Source organism: Mytilus edulis, chromosome 8 (genome assembly GCF_963676685.1).
Source record: "Mytilus edulis chromosome 8, xbMytEdul2.2, whole genome shotgun sequence".
NCBI classification, from domain to species: domain Eukaryota; kingdom Metazoa; phylum Mollusca; class Bivalvia; order Mytilida; family Mytilidae; genus Mytilus; species Mytilus edulis.
This window is the reverse complement of record NC_092351.1, coordinates 59,851,547-59,870,680: the sequence shown is the minus strand read 5'-3', so window position 1 is coordinate 59,870,680 and position 19,134 is coordinate 59,851,547. Positions and strand designations below refer to the sequence as shown.

The 19,134-nt window shown below is 31.7% G+C and overlaps 2 protein-coding genes across 2 annotated transcripts in view; one reads left to right on the top strand and one right to left on the bottom strand.

The window, feature by feature from the left end:
* Window positions 1–456: 456 nt before the first annotated feature.
* Window positions 457–5,974, top strand: LOC139485962 (endoplasmic reticulum chaperone BiP-like). Its single transcript, XM_071270639.1, has 6 exons — window positions 457–714; window positions 1,643–1,766; window positions 2,283–2,762; window positions 3,055–3,442; window positions 4,114–4,263; window positions 4,797–5,974. The coding sequence occupies exons 2-6, from the start codon at window positions 1,645–1,647 to the stop codon at window positions 5,598–5,600; spliced, it is 1,944 nt and encodes a 647-aa protein (XP_071126740.1). The 5' UTR covers window positions 457–714; window positions 1,643–1,644; the 3' UTR covers window positions 5,601–5,974.
* Window positions 5,975–14,753: 8,779 nt separating this feature from the next.
* Window positions 14,754–19,134, bottom strand: part of LOC139485961 (heat shock 70 kDa protein 12A-like) — a 31,482-nt gene continuing 27,101 nt past the window's right edge. Inside the window, exon 4 of the mRNA XM_071270638.1 lies at window positions 14,754–18,243. Coding sequence (XP_071126739.1) covers window positions 17,636–18,243 — 608 coding nt within the window. The 3' untranslated portion in view covers window positions 14,754–17,635. The remainder of the gene's footprint in view (window positions 18,244–19,134) is intronic.

Here is a 19,134-nt window from a genome sequence, read left to right as displayed (position 1 = left end):
TATAGTATTATATGTTTGACTGAACATAATTGATTCGACCAAATAACAACTAGTATTTTCTAGTTGATATTTTTACCTTTATGATATCATTGTTTATATTGACCTATTTTCTCTATTTATACTATGGGAAATCCCGATGGCTAGTATGTGTTTATAAATATATTATGTACTTATGAATTGATGTTTCTAGATGTTTCTATATCTCTAGTTTACTTTTCCGAAAGCTGAATTTTTTTATTTCCATTTTCTTTCATGAAAAACAGGCTTAGTTTCAGCTTTATAGTGATTCGCCTACTTTCCAGGTTCATAATTCATTCCGATGTAAAAATAGATATAATCTAGTGACGTATTGCGTCAGCTTTCTATACTGAATGATGAAACTTTTGTTTGTTTACATTTTTCCGGCGCAGAATTTTAATAACACGTGTACTTATCAATAACACGTATACTTAATGAATTTACTGCGAAAATGATTACGACAAATAAATGAATGACACGACAACTTATACTAAGTACTATGAGAAATAATTTAGTATAAAATCAAATGCAAATTCATATATTTTATTCACCTTTGATACAAAGCTTACAATTCAACCAACTTATACCGTAGATCTTCAACCTCAGACTTCAACTATTTCAGTATTGTTTACCGGAAGAAAGAAATTGTATACCTAAACTGTTAAATAGTTACAAAACCTGAATTAACATATCACAGTAAGTACATATATTGCATAGTAAAATTATATACGATTAGTTAATATAGTTTAAAGTGCAGTGGCAAATATTTCATGCAATTTCAGGACGAACATAGACTATGATGGTTCTAATCATTAAAATACAGGTAAAATTTTTATTTTTGTTATAGAAGGTTTTCGGTTCTTCAGTTCATTATTTAGATATAGTATATCTTTTTCTTGGGTATCTTCACTTTTATAGAAACCGAATACGTTTAAAAGTTGTAAAGGAATATTTGTAAGGGAAGTTTGATTTTAAAATATTAAGGATATATAATCACACATTTTGTGTACCATCTAATATACATGTAGAAACATTAAACCCGTAACTGAACGAAAAGCTTTAAAATAGAATAATCTACCATTGGACATTCGTGATCATACAATTATTTTAACATTTTTTTTAAATCATTTGGAGTTGTATATTTCGTTATGGTGTGATCACACCGTAGACAAAATATCATTTAAAACTAAATACAAATAATTGAGTGCATATTGTATTACATGCATCATTAAATATATGTATAACTTTTCTATATTTCTATAATATGTTTTCCTCTTGGTTTCAGTTCTTATGGTTTTGTCTGTGAAAAGTATTTTGTGTTTTTATATAATTTGTCAAATACTCATTGTTAATATTTTATGTGACAATAAATATTTGAATTGAATTGAATTGAATATATTACGTATATGGAATTTCAAAATCTTGGATCAAATATTGGCCGATTTAATTTAAGGAAAAAACTAACAAATCTCAACTTAAAATTGAATATGCTAGATATGTGTTCAAGTAACGTTTTTGAAGTTATTGTAAAATTCTCAATACCATCATGTTAGACAGTCATTTTCTTCGAAGAAGTCAATTAGAAAAAAAAAATAATATGTATATTTTATTTCCCCTCTTATAGATATGCACATGATGAAGTTTCTTATAATTGGAGTTAGTGTGCTTGTGTTCCTGTTATGCGCAATGGCAAAAGACGAGGATACTGGAACAGTTATTGGTATAGATCTTGGAACTACTTATTCTTGGTAAATTCAAAGTCATAACAATTATTATTTTTTCATAATTATAATTTTTCATTATGAAAACCGTGTGCAAAGCATTCACAGTGCCTAATTTCAAGATATTATAAATTGCCGCCTTTCCCATGGGAACAAATTGTGCGCATCTTCTTACAGACCTCTTCTTACTTTCATATGAATCAGAGTTCCTTCAGACACTTATCAAAACAAGAAAGATCAAATAAGCCAGATCATTTAATATCACTTTCAGATATATTGATGATGTTCCTTCCATTAACAATCCATTCTTCTCTGATTGGATTCCATTGGTATATCCCCCAGAACTCGAACTTAAACAAACAAGTTACAACTCCACGGCTTCCGCTTTTTTTCCTGTTTTTTTTCACTTGATCATATATGATTTTCACATATAATATACCAATAGAAGGTTACAGGGACCTGTTACACTATATAACACAATTTAGCATCACTGCTACACTATATGATGAATCTATTATATACAATCGAGTTTCTTTATTTTAGTGTTGGCGTTTTCAAAAACGGAAGAGTTGAAATAATCGCAAATGACCAGGGAAACAGAATCACTCCGTCTTACGTAGCGTTTACTGAAGAAGGCGATCGTCTTATAGGTGACGCTGCTAAAAACCAGCTGACAACCAACCCTGAACATACGATATTTGATGTCAAGCGTCTGATTGGTCGAGAATGGAATGATGAAGCTGTACAGAAAGACATCAAACATTATCCATTTAAAGTCGTGAACAAGAACAACAAGCCGCACATACAAGCTAAAGTTGGAGATTCAATGAAAGTGTTCGCACCAGAGGAAATATCTGCCATGGTCTTGAGTAAGATGAAGGACATTGCTGAGGGCTATCTTGGTAAAAAGGTGACCAATGCTGTTGTTACGGTCCCTGCTTACTTCAATGATGCCCAACGACAGGCCACTAAAGATGCTGGAAGAATTGCTGGTCTAAATGTGATGAGAATCATCAACGAACCGTAAGTAAAGTACAATTTGTATGATAAAAGAGAAGTAACTCGGTCTATTTATGAACAATCATTATATAGCTGCTCTAAGTTGTGCTGTAAAAAAACAATGTACTGCTACCAAATTTTTATGAACATTCTACAAACTAGACTTAATAATTAATATAATATACTCCGTTCGCAATACTTACTGTAATTAAATAGTTTAACTTATCAAAGCCACTACAGATAACAATTGCTGAAAGTTACAGGTCCTTTGTATTTAATTTGTTGTACATTGAATTGATGTTCTTTTTATTTTCAGAACTGCAGCAGCTATTGCGTATGGACTTGATAAGAAAGGGGAGAAAAATGTTCTTGTGTTTGACCTTGGAGGAGGAACCTTTGATGTATCCATACTAACGATCGATAATGGAATATTCGAAGTCATTGCAACAAACGGTGACACTCATTTGGGAGGGGAAGATTTTGACCAGAGAGTTATGGAACATTTTATAAAAGTCTACAAAAAGAAAACTGGAAAAGACATGAGGACTGATAAACATGCCATGCAGAAACTAAGACGTGAAGTTGAAAAAGCTAAACGAGCCCTGTCGTCTGCCCATCAAACCAGAGTAGAAATTGAATCATTGTTTGAAGGAAATGATTTCTCAGAAACACTCTCTAGGGCCAAGTTTGAAGAATTAAACATGGTACGTTTTGAAATTTAAGTACGAATTGTTTTATATTTGTCATTTCGTGGTCTTTTATAGCAGACTATATGGTCTGAGCTTTGTTCATTAATGAAGGCCGTATGATAACCTATAGTTGTTAATTTCTGTGTTATTGGTGGAGAGTTGTCTCATTGGCAATTATACCACATCTTCTTTTTATATATTTATATCATAACAGATTTGAGCATATTGATATACACCATGTAAATATTTTTGACACTGACATTCTCGTAAAAAAACACCCTTAATTATGCATTAACCTATTCTGCAATATATAACAACAGAAATTAGAATTGCAACTCTTCAGACAGGATAACTGATTCTGTGTATGATTTTACATTTGAAAAGATCGACTAGGATATGCATGAAATATTTGCCACTGGACGTTGATCAAAACCGATTAATTAATCAACGGTGCATTTTAAAAGGTACAAGTTAATACAACTCCTTCTTGAATTTTGTTATGGTTCAGGCTTAGCTTAGTCCAATTCAAGCAAGTGAAATAAATGACCATTGTTTGTGTTTCGCTATCGGAAAGTCTAGAATGATTTTTGTCATGTTGCCTCTTGTGGAGAGTTGTCTAATTGGCAATCTTACCACATCTTCCTTTTTGATATTATATTAGTAAATATAAAAACTTTGTCTTGCAGGATTTATTCAAATCTACAATGAAACCAGTACAGAAAGTATTGGATGATGCCAACATGAAGAAATCTGATATTGACGAAGTAGTCCTTGTTGGTGGTTCTACACGAATTCCTAAAGTGCAGCAACTTCTCAAAGACTACTTCAGCGGCAAGGTGAGTGTATGCCAGTTTTATCTATTCAGTTAAAAAAGAAAATGTTAAGAAGTTTGCATGTTTGCATTTGTTTAATTACCACTTTTATAAAATATAGAAACAACACGTAAATTTCACACGCCCTAAGCGCTTTTCTTCCATGATTTTCCTTCACCAGAGACGCCAACGGCCGAGTATTTCAAATATAAAAAAGAAGATGTGGTATGATTGCCATGAGACAACTCTCCACAAGAGACCAAAATGACACAGAAATTAACAACTATAGGTCACCGTTCATGTATAAGAACCGAAACAGTATATACGTATACTCTACTACGGAACCACCTTCAAAGAATTATTTTTATTACCGTTTTGTGATCAAACAATTGATACATTTATAATTTGGACAACACTAGACTATAGATAGTGAATATGGCAGTAACAGGTCGACATGTCAGTTTAATTTTATAGCCTTTTGATATGATTCAAATTGTATATTGCAAGACAAAAACTAATTTTATGATAGGTCATAACAAACTCCTTCAACTTTGTAGGAACCAAACCGAGGGGTAAATCCAGATGAAGCTGTGGCTTTTGGTGCCGCTGTTCAAGGTGGCATCATGAGTGGTGAGGCAGAGACAGGAGGCCTCCTATTGATGGATGTTAACCCACTAACACTTGGTATAGAAACCGTTGGTGGTGTCATGGCAAAACTGATCCCACGAAATACCCAAATACCAACAAAAAGATCACAAATATTTTCAACAGCAGCCGATAACCAAAATGCTGTAACAATACAGATTTTTGAAGGTGAAAGAACAATGACAAAAGACAATCACATATTGGGAAAATTTGATTTGACTGGAATCCCACCAGCTCCACGAGGAATACCACAGATCGAAGTCACGTTCGCTGTTGATGCTAACGGGATTTTAGAAGTAAGTGCAGAAGACAAAGGTACGGGTAAGAAAAACAATATTGTTATTCAAAAGGATGATAACAGACTTTCACAACAAGATATAGATCGTATGATAAATGATGCTGAAAAATTTGCAGATGAAGATAAAGCTATAAAAGAAAAAGTAGATGCTAAAAATGAACTTGAAAGTTTGACCTATAACCTCAAAAATCAAATTGGTGATAAAGAAAAATTAGGTGGGAAACTGACTGATGACGACAAGTCAACCATTGAAAATGCGATTGAAGAAAAAATTAAATGGTTGGAAAATAATTCAGATCCTTCGTTAGAAGAACTTAAAGAACAGAAGAAATCCTTAGAAGACATTGCTAATCCTATTGTCAGTAAAGTATATCAAGAGTCTGGTTCTTCATCAGAAGGAGAAAAAAGTGAATTATAGATAAAACTCTAGTCCAAAACCTTTGTCTTTCATTCTAAATAATAATTTCTATTCGAAGGGAATTTTGATGAATCCGTAAATGGAACAGCATGATTATTTATCTATGTATCTGTTCACACTTTCATTATAGTATTATAAATGTTCTCCTGAATCAATGTTTTTTTTAGATGCACATACCTATTTCACATATAATTGAATGCATAATATTGTAAATACATTTTCATTGATCGATTCATATAAAAGTTATATTTTATTTTTGCAAATGTTGTAAGTGAATGAATATTTTATAAAATTAATGTGATTCATATTTATTCAATGTCCCTGTTGTTACTGTTATTTATAATTAATTTGAATAAAATTGTGATTATTTGTAATTCTGTTTTATTTCTGTATTGAATTATCTACATGGGATGGAGAAGAGAAGAGATCTGCCATCGGAATATTTCAAAAGATTACTATGTACTAATCTTAATAGTTCACATGCATGTAATTGCACGTATGGGTTCACACAAATGAAAATTAAAATTGCATAATCCTGGAAAATGGTAAAATTGCTTATCTTACTGCTCAGTGTTTAGTTTTCCATGTTGTGCTTTGTGTACCTGTTGTTTGTCGTTTATTAGTGAATTTTTGCCATGATCTTACCAGTTTTGTTTTCGACTTTGAATATGAATATCTTCGGTAACTTTCTCCTTTTTTTTAAAACATTTAGTGGCAAACATTTCATTGATATTCTGATGCAAAAACATACAACAACGAATAACACAATTATATTAATACACTCTGTAAACTATTTCTATTCCTAAATCTAGGTTGGAGTCGTGAGAAGCTAGATCAAATGTTCTCTCACAAAATTTGGTGACTATGTTGAACGAATCTATCCCATCGAACTTGAGATAAAGGATACAACACATATATTTAAGTCTTTCTCATATCTTGACGTACATCTAAAAATTGACAATGAGGGCCAGTTGAAAACAAAACTTTACAACCAAAGAGATGATTTCAGCTTTCCTTTTCTATGTAGAAACATATTCTAGTATGGCCTGCATACGGAGTATATATCTCCCAGTTGACACGATATTCAGGGCTTGTATTTCCTATCGCGATTTCCTTGATAGAGGATTTTCTGCTCACAAGGAACAAGGAACATACTAAACCAAAAGTTTCACGTGGTGAAATTGAAGTCATTCTTCGTTAGTATGACGGATGCTGGTCCCAATAATTATGACGTCTGGCAAGGTTTTTAAAAAAAAAAAAAAATCTGGGACTCCTTCCTTGAATACCCGTTTCATAGAATATAAAGGATATTTCCCTGATGTCGTAATTTTAACCCCGCACCATTTTTCAGAATTAGACTTATTACCAGGTTTGTGATTTTATCACCAAGACGACGAGTGTCACATGTGGAGCAGGATCTTCTTACCCTTCCGGATTACTTGAGATCACCCTAACTTTTTGATTCGGTTCGTGTTGCTCAGTCTTTAGTTTTTTATGGTGTGTGTTGTTTTATATTGTTTTCTATTTGTATTTTACTGTTTGAGCCGTTTTCCGTTCATTTTTACCATATAAGTTTGAATATCCGTATGGTATCTTTCGCCCCTCAAATAGAGTAGATTTATCGTTCAAAGGAGCTCAATTCGTTTATAATTTTAGTACGGTTTCTTTTTTGACTGATGTATTTGTTTTTAACATGAAATTTGTGCCTCATAAGTTTACCTAAAGTCAGCCTTTGAACAATGTAAAATTTTAAATCTTTTTAAGCATGACAAATAAAGGTGCCTAACTTTCACACTGCTCCAGATCGTGTTGCTTTGATTTATATTATATATACAAAAAATTCATGCTACGTTTTTCTAAACTAATTTTTAAGACAGACATAAGATATCAAAGGAATATTCAAAAATAGAAATCAAACTCACAATGTCCTTTGCAAAAAAAACAAAATTATCAAAGGAAAAATAACAATACACAAAACTCACCACAAAAAACAAACTATAGACCGAGGAGCTATTTTTTTCTTTATTAAGGGACTTTCTGGTTTTAATTTTCCCTATGAGTTCAGTATTTCTGTTATCTTACAATTTTCCATTCGACTTATTTTCGCGATGTTTTCTTGAAGGGAAGATCCAGGTTTGGAATATTTGCGACGATTCATAATTGTCTGCTAGCGAAAGTCAAGAAATAATTTGTTTCAAAATGGATGAAGCATTTTAAACCCGTTAGTCGTCGATTGGACTATAAATATACATATATTATATTTTTCTAAATTTGATCAAAGCTTATCTTAGGTTAAACCAAAACTACGCCGAAGGTATGAACATTACTTACCAAATGTTATCAGTATCAAATTTTTATCTTAAATAAAAAGAAATATGATCAAATATTCCTCATCAGGTTGATATTCAAATTTATATACAATTTATTTCTATTACTCGATTGTGTATAACCAGAGATATATAATATAGATATCTCTAGTATACGGTTGATTCAAACACACACATAAATACTTATCTGAATATATAGATTTGAATTGACAGATAATCGAGTTCATGTTAATGATAACGAAAATATTTTACTATTTCATGTTATCAGATGATAACAAGTACAAAATATTCAAGTTTTAACATAAATGGTGTAATCATGGCGAATAATATATCAGTGAAACATCAAATGGACTCGAACAACCTAGTGCGATGTAGGTTTCACCACGAAGAAAGTTGTCAGCTCTACTGCAAAGAATGTGTGGATTTTGTTTGTTTCCATTGTTTAGGTCAGTTCCATCAAAGGCATAACTTTTGTCAAATACGAGATGCTGAAACAAACATTCGTGATGAATTTAAGAGGTTAGTGTTAAGAAAAGAACATGAGATAATTTTAAATGGATCGTCTATAGATAGACTTCTAGGTTTACGGGATGAGATTGAACATAGTATCGCGTATCATACGGAAAATAGGAAGAAACGGGTTGATATGTTAAAAAAGGATCTTCTTACGCAATTAAATGATACAGTCTCAAATAAGAAAACAGCAATTCAAGAAACATTGGATCGCATAGAAAACGTTCGATTAGCATTCTTGAAAATAGATACTACTAATCTTCAGGAATTAGAATTTTGGAGTGTCGTCAACATATTGACAGAAATAAAGTCTTGTCTTCTTTCCGCGAATTCTCATAAGCATTTCCTTGAAAAATTCACTTTCAGACCAAACGACCAAGAAATGTCAGTCGGACAACTTATTTTTTCACACGGTCAAAATAATGAAGCAAAAAGTGATGAGATCGATAAAAGTGAACATCAAAACCCGCCTCTCTGTCGTGACGTGTCTATTCAGACAGAAAACCAGCGTTATTCTGACTCAAAAAATAATAGTTCCGAAGCCAATTGTATAAAAAAAGGCAAAACCGATACACAACAGAAAGATTGTAATGACAAACATGAAGAATATTCAATGTTTCACAAGATCAGTATCGATAGATCATACACGTACAAAAACATTACGAAAATCGTGCCGATTTCAGACAAAAATGCATGGATAATTTCCGGTAACAAATTACATAAAATCACTAATCATACATTAGATGATAAAACTTTTGCACAAAACGTGTGTGATATAGGTATGTTGAGACACGAGTGTGTGTTTATCCTACTGATCAAAGACACAAAAATAATGCAACTTGTAAATGAGAATCGACTAATTTTGTTTGCCAATTCAGGAAAACAACCGTTCTTTCCTCATTGCGCATGTGTCACTAAGGAAGATACCATTATAATTCTACTTCTATCTACAGTACAAGAGGACCAAGGTTATAAATACGCATTCATACATTTGGACTTAGAAGGGGTGGTAGTTCGTCGCATAGAATTTTATCAAAATATTTGCCACATACCAAACAAAATTCTAAGTACTGAGGAAGGCTTATACTTTTTTTACGTAAAAGCTTTTGGTCAGCCGACAACATCTCTTATTCAAAAGAGAAATCCCATATCCGGTACCGTTATTGAATCGTTTCAAGGGGTAATCGGTTATGCTCCAGAAAATGACTTTGAATGTTTCGGAATATGTACTGATACGAAAGGAAATATTTTAGTGTCAGACTGTCGACATCACTGTGTTTTTATACTGGATAAAAATCTCAAGTATAAACGGCGTCTAGTTAATGCATCAGATGGTCTAAATAACCCAAAGTCTGTTGGACTAATTAAAGGTTCCCTGTGGATTGCTGACGAAAATGGCATACTGATATTAAAAAATGAACCCAATTTTAATAACTCTTTGTGTTCAATTGCTTAGATAAATAAGCATGATGAGCGATGTAGGCACGGTACATGATTATCTTCCACCGTCATTGACACGCACACGGCGATAAACGTTTTGTCCCTATGTTTGAAATTCAAGTCTTAGTAGCTGATAAGAAATGAAACCTGTAGTTTTCATGGATTTCACTATATCAAACACGTGCGATAAACGTTTACCCGAAATGAACTTTTTAAATAACATACCCTACACCAGAGCATCATTGTTTATTTTAGAAAACCGACGAGGGCGGCAATTCACTGCTTTCGACAGATACATTATGTAGAACAAGACAAGAACTTTTGATTTTTTTCCTTTTATTCCTTTACTTTTTAGATGATGTAGGCTATAAAATAATACAGTTACTAATTATTATCGAAATGAATCAAAATAATTGATTAAATGATAAAGTACGTTTTATACATTTTATTTCCTATTTTTTATTGACAATTAAATAGATTTCAATAATATAAATTACAAGAAGTATGCTCAACTTAAATGACTAAATTATTGAATCAGTTGTATTTGTGGAATGAAATTAATAGATATGTGTACCCCTTGATGACAATGATAAAAGAAGAAGTGTCGGTGACGGTACGTTATTTATACTAAGTATCCGAATGCATTTTCAGTCAAATAATATCAAATATAAAATTAAATGATGTTGGTATGGAAATTAATACACTCAATACTCGAATATATGTTATATCTTATATGGTTGAAAAAAGAACAACTACACACTTATTGAAGAAACATTACACAATCCCGCTTTACACAGGTTGATGTTATTTTTAGATTAAAAAACGAGAAAAGAAATAACATTAAACCGCGATACCGAATAAGATAAGAAAATCTTTAGTATTTTGAATAATTTATACTTTTGCAAACAGTTAATTTATAAAAATGACCTTATTTATATTCATGTCAATACTGGAAATAAACTAAAAAATGCTGAGTAAATCTTATCCAGGATGTGTGTCAATTTATTCTATGAATGTTAAGGTGAACTCATTTGAATTTAAGAATGTTCAAATAGAAGAGAACAATGAACGTCATACTGACTTCTTGACACGCTCTTCAAGTATACAGCTGTGTGTGATTGTATCAGATTGTAAGTGAAACATACTAAACTCTGGTACATGTACCTCGTCACAAGGAGAAACAACTTAAACATGTTTAAAACACTAGTGTGATGCATGCATCTTTCAGTAATGTAGAACATCTCTATTATCATTGTAATTTATCTTTTGAATAAAATGGACTATTTCGAAAAAAAACTGTTTTTTTATTATTGTATTGAATTATATAGTTTTTATGCCTAAGAGACGATATATGTCACCAAAATATTTCATGACCCCCCTTCCCCCCTCCCCCCCCCCAAAAAAAAAATGAAAAAACAAATGAAAAAAACTCATTAGTGTACCTACAATGAGATCATATTCCTTAATCCTAGAATTAATCATAAATTGTACCTTTATCCAGGTGCATTTCGGTGTCGTGCAAATTGACAATAGGTTGCCATCAGTGTCAAGGAGAGGAAGTTCACCCTTACAGGCAACTGAAACCATCCGTACTTTTAACATGTTTTAAGCACAGGCTCGATGAACTTTTGTAGTGTTTGTCTTTAGCATAATGTCCAAAGTTGACTTGTTATTTTTTGTTTGTTCCCTGAATGTCATTTGTTCATATCATTTTACTTATTATCATGTAACCAGTACAATATGAGAAGTTCTTTGACATGCTGACGGTCATGTTTGTCTTTTGGTTACGGTTTTGATGGCGTATAGCCTCACACTTAGTTTTAATTCATATCATTACCCTGCAGGCACACGTTGTTGAATCAACGTTGAATCTTTGTTGATTTTAGGTTATACATTGATCAACAAATATACAACATTGATTCAACGTTGACAATACAATGTTGAAATTGGTACATTGTTTCAACGTTGAAATAAAATTGTGTTGAAATACAAACACTGAATCAACTTTGGCTAAATACTATATAAAAAAGAAGTATTGCATGGACACATCACAATTATTTTTAAACTGACAACGATATTCACATTTAATAAAATGATAAGTAGATTTATCACTAATTGTAGTGGAAATAATAGAATAACACTTAAAACAACCGCAGTGTATATATAACCATTAATTACTGATTAATCATGAACTTCGCACCCCAAATATCAAAATAATAGAAAATTCCAAAATTTCACCCCACCCTAAAACATAATAATAGAACTAGAGTGTTAACAGAATCATACAGTAAATATGAAATTAGATATTTGTGAATAACCCCTTCTTCTTAAAAGATCCATCCCCCTTCTTCCTTGACTTCTGATGTCAAATATCTTGTTTTCATTTCATTTAATTTCTTTTTTTTTCTATTCTTTTTCATCAATTGAAAGAGAAAGACGTATACATCAGTAAAAAAACAATGGTTGACAACTTTTAATATAAACAACGGATAGATATGTTAAAATAACGATTTAAATTTTCGCGGCATTGTAACATATAAATATTTCAAGACTATTCAGATATGCGCATTCGCAGTTGGTTTTGCTGCCAAATTTTGAATATCCGCTATCGAGACCACAAGTGATTTCTGCAGATTATCAATATCTTTCCTCTTGACATTTTTATCGTAAGTTTAATATTAATTGTTGTGATTACGTTATCGTATTTTAGAACTGTGAGCATATCATGTTGTTATGAAAAGATCTGAAACTGTACTGAAAAGTTGAAAGACACGTGAAAAAGGGGGATGTTTATGACAATCTAACGATTTACCTTAGGATCAGGATAGCATTTTACCATTCCCAAGATATCTTGCAACGTCTCATGAATTGTTAACATTAACTATTTGAAATCATATGATTGAATCAAAAGTAAAAAGAATTTTTAATCGCATAAAAAAGGATGGAGGAGGGGGGGGGGGGGGGGTGTTTACAAATTTGGGATGGTGAGGTAAGAAGCTATATATGACACACTAAGTTGGACCTTTAATATTTTTACTGTCAAAATTGAAGTAGAGTTTCAACAAGGTAATAAAAAAATAAATGGTATAAGAGGTTGGTAAAAAGCTATTTGCATTTACGGCCTTTTTATTTCATGAGTTTTTCATGTTTTTGGCGTTTTATTTCTAGTATTTGGTTTGACCAAGGATTTGTATAGTTAGACTATACAAATCCTTGGTTTGACATGCATCAAGGACAACTGTCATTTACTTTAGTTTTCACCAGTTCTTATGCTTTTGATTTGTACTTTATAAAGTAATATCATTTTGAAGTTATTAATAGTTAAATGTGTTAAACAGAATTAAACTTAACAATGTTACTACTTTTGATTTTGTAGATGTCATCATGAAGACCTAGATGGAATCACGGAACAGCAATTCAAGTGACAAAACTACAAACTTTCTAAAATGGGCTCCAAAAAGACCAGGTGTGAGATAAAAGAAGCTGAAGTTTCACTATTGATAAATAATAAATAAATTTATTTTAATTCCATCGTATTGAATATTTCTGTATCATCAGTGGTTAAACATAATAATACATGGGGTAGGAAGTGTCCGAACAGAAAACTTTGTTTACATTATGATTACGCAGATATTTTAAATAGACATTGAGCAAAATTTGTGTATTAAGGGTTGTGTGCTTTTGAAATCAATATTTTTTCTTGGATGATAATTTTTTGTTGTTATATTCATATTGTTAAATGTTTAAAAAAATCTTGGTGGTTAAATATGGTTCGTAGGAAAGCCAGCAACACACCTATTTGTTATTCAGTTGATTGTTTGTTATCATCATCATGGTCAAATCGTGCTCTCATCACAAGAATGTGGTCACTCAGTTTTATTGTTGAAAATTACTGATATTTTACTGAATTTGCAGTCATTGGCATCTAGGCAAAGTTTTGTGCACCCCAACACTTTTTATTGTTGTACCTATTGTTAACAAGACAACCATCACAAAAAGAACATTGTTTATTTATCTTTGGGTTACCTTAAGGTCTTCAACAGTGAGCTAAAGCTCGCACCATATCAAATATAACCAGACAATGACTTTGTTTAAAGTTGATCAATTTTGTTTTGAGATTATTGTTCAAACTTGGGGTCTAATAGAGCAGTTATTGGATCAGGTTTCCTGTGGCAGAATGTTGCTATGGTATTTCGAAGTTGAGCGCCTTGAGAAGACAATAGCTTGAATATTGGTAGCCTACATTATTCTATATAGATTCAATGTTGAACATCAACGTTGATTCAACCTAGGATTTCAACGTTGATACAAATTTGCAAAATCTAATAATAGTTCAACATTGATTCAACATAGAAAATCAACATTGATTCAATGTTAAACCAACGTTGTGTGCCTGCTGGGAATTAACTGAATATGTCAATGCTTCGAAAGTCATAGTATGGAAATTGTGTTTTCTAGCAACTGTTTTGTATGGTACAACTCTTAATATGGCCAATATAAAGTGTGTCAAAATGAAAATCTTTCTAAGCCATAATCACGATACGTAAATAGGATAGAATGTAGAGCAGGATGATACATTCTTATAAATTTAGACGTCTTTGTTTCAAACAGCTGCGTTGATAAAAGAGACACACGTAATCAAATGTTTGCAGCAAATGGTTACACAAAGTATGTGTGCACTTACAAATTTTGTTTAAATGAGTAAATAATCAATGAAATAGTACAGAACACATTGAGGGCGAAAACAAGAACAGCAGCACATCATATTGTTTATTGAAAACCACACTATTAAATCTACAACAACATAGATAATCATCATGAAAAACATAATACGTATTAAAAAACAAATATAGCATATATGTACATGGTAATAACAATGATCAGAATGAGAGTAAAAATATAATGTTCTATATATGATTTCAACTGTATGAATTGTTATAAGAAATCAACCCAAATAATATTTGGAATAGGACACATCGTTCACCAAGGATGCTCAGGAAAACATATTTATTTTGTTACACATATACCCCGACCTACTATTTTATATCCTACTCAAAATTTTCAGTTGTATTTTAACATAAAATCCTAGAAGGCGCAAAAGAAAATGCATGCATTGTTATTCTGGCAGCTTTCTCTTGTAACTTTATGATTCTGTTTGAACACTGTAGAATTATTGCCTACATCAAAAGATATAACTTACAAGATTGATTAAACTGAGAGAGGTCAATGTTTCCGAGATCATTATGATCGACGAAAATATGTTTTCAAGATTTGCTAATTGGTTTGTGATGAATGCCTTAATTAAGCGAAAATCCTGACTATATAAGATGTAATGCGACTTTTGTTGTATATTTTGTGTTTGTTGTTAGAATATTGTGGATGTGTTAATTAGAACCTCAACCGAATTTTGTGGCCGCTTACATTTGCATTAGACGAGAACCAATGTTTTCTCAAACATGGAAAAGCGTACAAAATTTTAGAGTTGTTCCTTTTGTTAAGGGCACATTTCCAAGCGGTACATGCAACTCCCCGTGGTAAAAAAAGTATTAATTGTAATACTTGCACTTTCAACAACAGTTGTGTTGGCTATTCATATTTTCTCGCGTCAAAAGGAAATATTCTTGGTGATTACCTTAATTAAAAGTATAGTACTTTTTATTACAACTAATCCACCCTATACGAAATAATCTATCATCGGTTAGATATAAACAATTTGGAATTATTTTTCGTCAATCAAGATTTTACAAATTTCTTAACCTTTATCAGATGGTCATAAGTGAAACGTTTGAGCAGCTGAGACTAATTATGTTTGTTCAGATTATGAAATGGTAACTGTATTTTTTCAGAAACTATGGTTGATAAAATTAAAATTGATATTATAGTTCATAGTGAAAAAGACTTTCACTTTAATATTGCATTGAAAATAAAAGGTTTTTTTTGGATTCGAGAGACAACCAATTACTGAATGGATTTAGTTAAGGAACGTAATAAACAGTATGAGAAGCACATAACCTTGTACAATGCCAACGAAGTAAGTAAACAGTATCTACAGGATGGAGGATCAAGAGTATTCATAACTTTACATTTGTGTAAATCAACTTCAGATTTCACTACGATGTCAAAACTTCAAATCAAAGAATATTATTTTTTAAAGGACTTATAAGTTTACCTGATTCGTATCTAAGTTTACTGGCGTTATAAACAATATCCCCGTGCACATCTTGAATGTGAAATTCCATTTTTAATAAAAGATTTACATTTACAATCTTTCCAATACAAATCTTTGTAACGATAGGATAATCTACTTAAAATTCGTGGTAACGAAATACCCGACTTAATAATTTATCTGATATACATAAATGGAGTACTTTGAAATCTGAAATGCGTCTATAGATACGGGAACAGCAAACACTTTGTTAAATATAGACACCATAACAATGGGTTCATAGGAATATCACCGATTATACTTCTTCGTGTAAGAAGAACAGATCATTGCTTTTCTTGCAACATATGTAATATTATTTTCCCAGTTAAACTAATAGCATCTGTCTATTATGATATCTTTTAAAACCATACATTTCTCTACTAACAATGCATAACATTAGTTAAGGTCAATTAAAAAATAACAAACCGATCCATACTGCGATGGCAAGGTCGGATTTAAAGTAATTTCTCAGTGATATCCTTCTTTCAAAAGAATGGAAGATTCAATTCGTTCGATGTGCTCGAGCTTTTGATTTTGCCAATTGTTAAGGGACGTTCTGTTTTAAATTTTTTTTGGGTTCGCTTTTTTTCTTGTTTTACCTTTGTTTTTTAGACATTTAAGTTGTCATTGAATACTTTGAGTCTATTTGGATTTTTGTTAGAAGAAACAATTTGCTCAATCTTTTATCCTATTTTTATATCATTAAAATGTCTCTCAATAACGAACATATTTTGTATGCGCAGTGGTTTTACTCTATCAGTTTTTATTTGTTCAAACAATTTGTTGTTTCTTGCAAATTTGACACAAAAGGTAGGCGATAGAGAGCTTACAACGCAATTCCGAATTTAGTTACTATTTCTTGGCCTTAATACTCGATTAACGAACTCGTCCGTAATAATAGGGTCAGAAATGTAAGTGTGAGAGCATTAACATTGCAAGTATTTATATAATATGAATTCAAAAGAGCATAACTCACCGAGAAAAATTTAATCTGCGTTTCCAAATAGTCTTAGAAGATGCCGAAGTAATACAGATTTTAGGGTGCTTACAATGCCACGTCCTATCTATCTACTTTTGTCTATTTCCAAGAAAAACAGTTGATTTTCTAACTCGTTTGCGAAAATAACTCGAAATGGTTATCTCATTCCGCATTCTTTTTATTCCATCTGTGATGTTTCTAACGTTTATAAGCAAAATTTAAGGAACATTAACTTCCTACAAAATATTTTTTTCTTATCATCATGTGTTCTGAGGATATGGTAAAAGATGTCTAACTTGTAGATCATATCAGTATGACAGAAAATTGATATAAGAAGAAATTACAAAAAAAAACCTAAATTTGAAGTTGAGTTGAAGATCTATTGACATTTTTCTCGTGCGTTGTGTACATGCAATATTGTTCACAGGTGCATAATTATTAAAATCTTAATGAAACATTTAGACGTACGTGCAAACTGGATGATCTATAATGAATAAGAATTCTTTTTTATGATTTTAACTATCTTGTTGTTTACATTGAAGATAATTTAAAATGATGAGAAATAAATCAATTACTGAAAGCCACATAATAACGCTCCCTTCAACACCGGAGTGCTTACACTTGGGACACTAACTTCAATTAAAGGTTCAAATTTTTGTTTAACAACATCCATAAGAATTGGTGATTCCGAGCAATCCCCAAAAACAATTAATTTCCTTCTTTCGGAAAGGTATTCTTTGGTGATTGCAGAAATACATTGATCAAGTATTTCTGAAGCATTTTTTATTGCACTCTCAAATAATGATCTAAAGAAAGGTGCAGCGAATCTGAACTTGTTCCCGACAAGTGAGACATGTTTGTTGAAACTTGAATGCCTTACAATTTCTTGTAAAGGTTCAGTTAGCAGTTTTTGCAAAGAGGCACAGGGAAATGTTAAAGTAATCTTCTCAGTGGATTCTAACCTGACGAGTTTTATTTTGCATTCCATATAGTTTATAAAATTAAAGTATTCTAATTCTTCTTTGAGAAAACTTCCGATATCCAGACCGAACATCTGATTAAAACAGAACAAAATCTCTTCGCAGACCAATGCATTCCCTTTCCAGCTTTCTCCGCGAAATATTTCTTTCACAAAGCTTGGCCAAGTAGTTTCCATCAAAGAAATGTCTGTCGTTCCGTCTGAAAACAAATGAAAAATATTTCCAAATGCAATATAACAATTATATGGTATGATACATTTTTCAAAGTCAATGCAGTTATAGTGTTTCAATGTAGTTCAATAGTTATCAAAGGTACCATGGTTATAATTTATTACGCCAGACGGGCATTTCGTCTACAAATGACTCATCAGTGACCCTCATATCAAAATAGTTATAAAGCCAAACAAGAACAAAGTTGAAGAGAATTGAGGATTCAAAATTCCGAAAAGTTTCGAAAATACGGTTTAAGTATTCTAGACGAGTGGCATTAACCATACAATTTTATTTTTAAGGCACCCACATAAATACGGCTTAATCAATCATATACCATTCGAAAGCATATCATCTGTACTATCTTTTTTGCCCGGTCGTCAAATATTCGTACGGTGCAATTTTCGTTTAATCACGATGAAAGGTCAAGGTTGCACACTTTTTAATTTTACAATATGTCAGCATTTTTGCATACTCTGTCTTCTGAACAATAATTTTGTCTGAAAATATGAAAATCTGTTAGAAACAGATGTTAACAATCACTTATCAAACGCACTTTAAAGTATTAATGACGAATTTTTAATAAATAGGGCTGTTTTCCAGGACTTCCAGTAAAACTGATAAAATTGAATTGAAATCAATTGTTTTGTCTGTTATTCAGTTTTATTCACCATAGAATCAGATAACATATTTTATTTAGTGCTTTGGAAGTTTTTAACATCATAATAACTGCAATTATCCTTCATGCTAACAAAACAGCCAATTATAGCAACTCATGCAGTTGCCAAACATACCACCATCTGCAAAAAGATAGTTTTTTTGCTGTTCTATGTTAACAAAATGTGTATGTTGTCAATATGAGATTAAAAACTAAAATCTT